Source organism: Chiloscyllium plagiosum, unplaced genomic scaffold (genome assembly GCF_037043375.1).
Source record: "Chiloscyllium plagiosum isolate Xiang-an unplaced genomic scaffold, Cpla_swu_hap1 HiC_scaffold_35, whole genome shotgun sequence".
Lineage (NCBI taxonomy): Eukaryota > Metazoa > Chordata > Chondrichthyes > Orectolobiformes > Hemiscylliidae > Chiloscyllium > Chiloscyllium plagiosum.
In genome coordinates this window covers 38,787,779-38,789,321 of record NW_028270173.1, presented here as the reverse complement: position 1 = coordinate 38,789,321, position 1,543 = coordinate 38,787,779, and the positions used below count along the sequence as shown (strand labels likewise).

The 1,543-nt window shown below is 54.6% G+C and overlaps 1 protein-coding gene across 1 annotated transcript in view; it reads left to right on the top strand.

Moving 5' to 3' along the window:
* The window catches only part of LOC148140675 (uncharacterized), a gene marked incomplete at its 5' end in the record, with an annotated part of 34,540 nt that extends 33,653 nt beyond the window's left edge, over positions 1–887 (top strand). Inside the window, one exon of the mRNA XM_087978989.1 lies at positions 654–887. Within this exon, the coding sequence (XP_087835115.1) occupies positions 654–887 (234 nt within the window). The remainder of the gene's footprint in view (positions 1–653) is intronic.
* Between the last annotated feature and the right edge of the window lie 656 nt (positions 888–1,543).

Genomic DNA, 1,543 nt, shown 5'->3' with positions numbered 1-1,543 from the left:
CTCCTGTCAGTCAGTCCTCCCTCCCTTCTCCCCCAGAGCCCAAAATACCATTTGAGATCCCAATGTGGAGAGGGTGGTGCCCCCTTTGATCTCGGATCTGTGGATCGCATTAGTGGAAGCGGTGCCAGTTGGGAGTCTGCGGTGTGCAGTAGCCAAGTCAGATTCACTGCAACTGAGAGGGGCTCACAAATGAGTGGAGAGGAACTGGCGCCAAACTGTTTTAGTACTTTACACAAGAAATCACCTCACGCTCCCCCAAGATTCCAGGCAATTGCTGCTGCAGCTGCTTTGAGTCAGACCTGAGCGATATGTGATAATACTTAAGTCCAGCCTTGATGGATGTGTAATATTAATCAACTCCTGCAGGCCCAATCAGACATTTGCCAAAAGCATTAAAATGGTATTTTTGAGCTCGATTGAGAAATGAATCGTCTGTACAAATAAATTGAAAGCATAAAATGTCAGACAGCGAGAGAGAGAGAGAGGGGAAAAAAACAGTGTGGTACAGATGCTGTGATTCCGAGAGGGGAACAGAAGATATAGGAAATATTCAGCAGGTCTGTTGGAGAGAGAGCTACCATTCCACCTGGATGTAGAGGGGAGGGGAAACGCACGATGGGTTTTGAGCAACTGAGTGTGTGGTTGGATTGCAGCATGATTCGAGAGGAATGGCTGAGGTGGGAGAGGTTGGAAGGCCAAAGGTTCCCAATGAAGGCAGCATAAAGAAACGCAACAGGAGAGGCATGAATGAATGGCTGACTGCCGGGTGCAGGAGAAAGGGCTGGGAATGCAGCGATCGGCAGAAAGGAAGAGGCAAGAGCAAAAGAGGATGTCGACAATGGAAGCTGGCAGCCCAGGCTGGGGACCGCTGGGAGGAACGAAGCTGAGGGGTTGGCCGAAGAGGCAGGGCCAGGATGGCGAGGTCAGGCTGGGAACCAGGAGGTGACCACCAGCCGGAGGGACGGGAATTTCTGGATGACGCCTGTGGACTGGAGAGAGGATGTTTGCAAAGAGGTCACACCAAGCGCCAGGTCCCATGTGCAAACCTGAGAAACGCAACATGTCAGCAGGGACTTCATCTGGGTGGGTTAGCGGTGGGATATGCAGGGTTACGGGGATTGGGTAGAGGGCGGTGGGTTAGCGGTGGGAAATGCAGGGTTACGGGGATTGGGTAGGGGGACGGTGGGTTAGCGGTGAGAAATGCAGGGTTACGGGGATTGGGTAGGGGGCGGTGGGTTAGCGGTGGGAAATGCAGGGTTACGGGGATTGGGTAGGGGGTGGTGGGTTAGCGGTGGGAAATGTAGGGTTACAGGGATTGGGTAGGGGGGGGCGGTGGGTTAGCGGTGAGAAATGCAGGGTTACGGGGATTGGGTAGGGGGCGGTGGGTTAGCGGTGGGAAATGCAGGTTTACGGGGATTGGGTAGGGGGCGGTGGGTTAGCGGTGGGAAATGCAGGGTTACGGGGATTGGGTAGGGGGCGGTGGGTTAGCGGTGAGAAATGCAGGGTTACGGGGATTGGGTAGGGGGCGCTGGGTTAGCGGTGG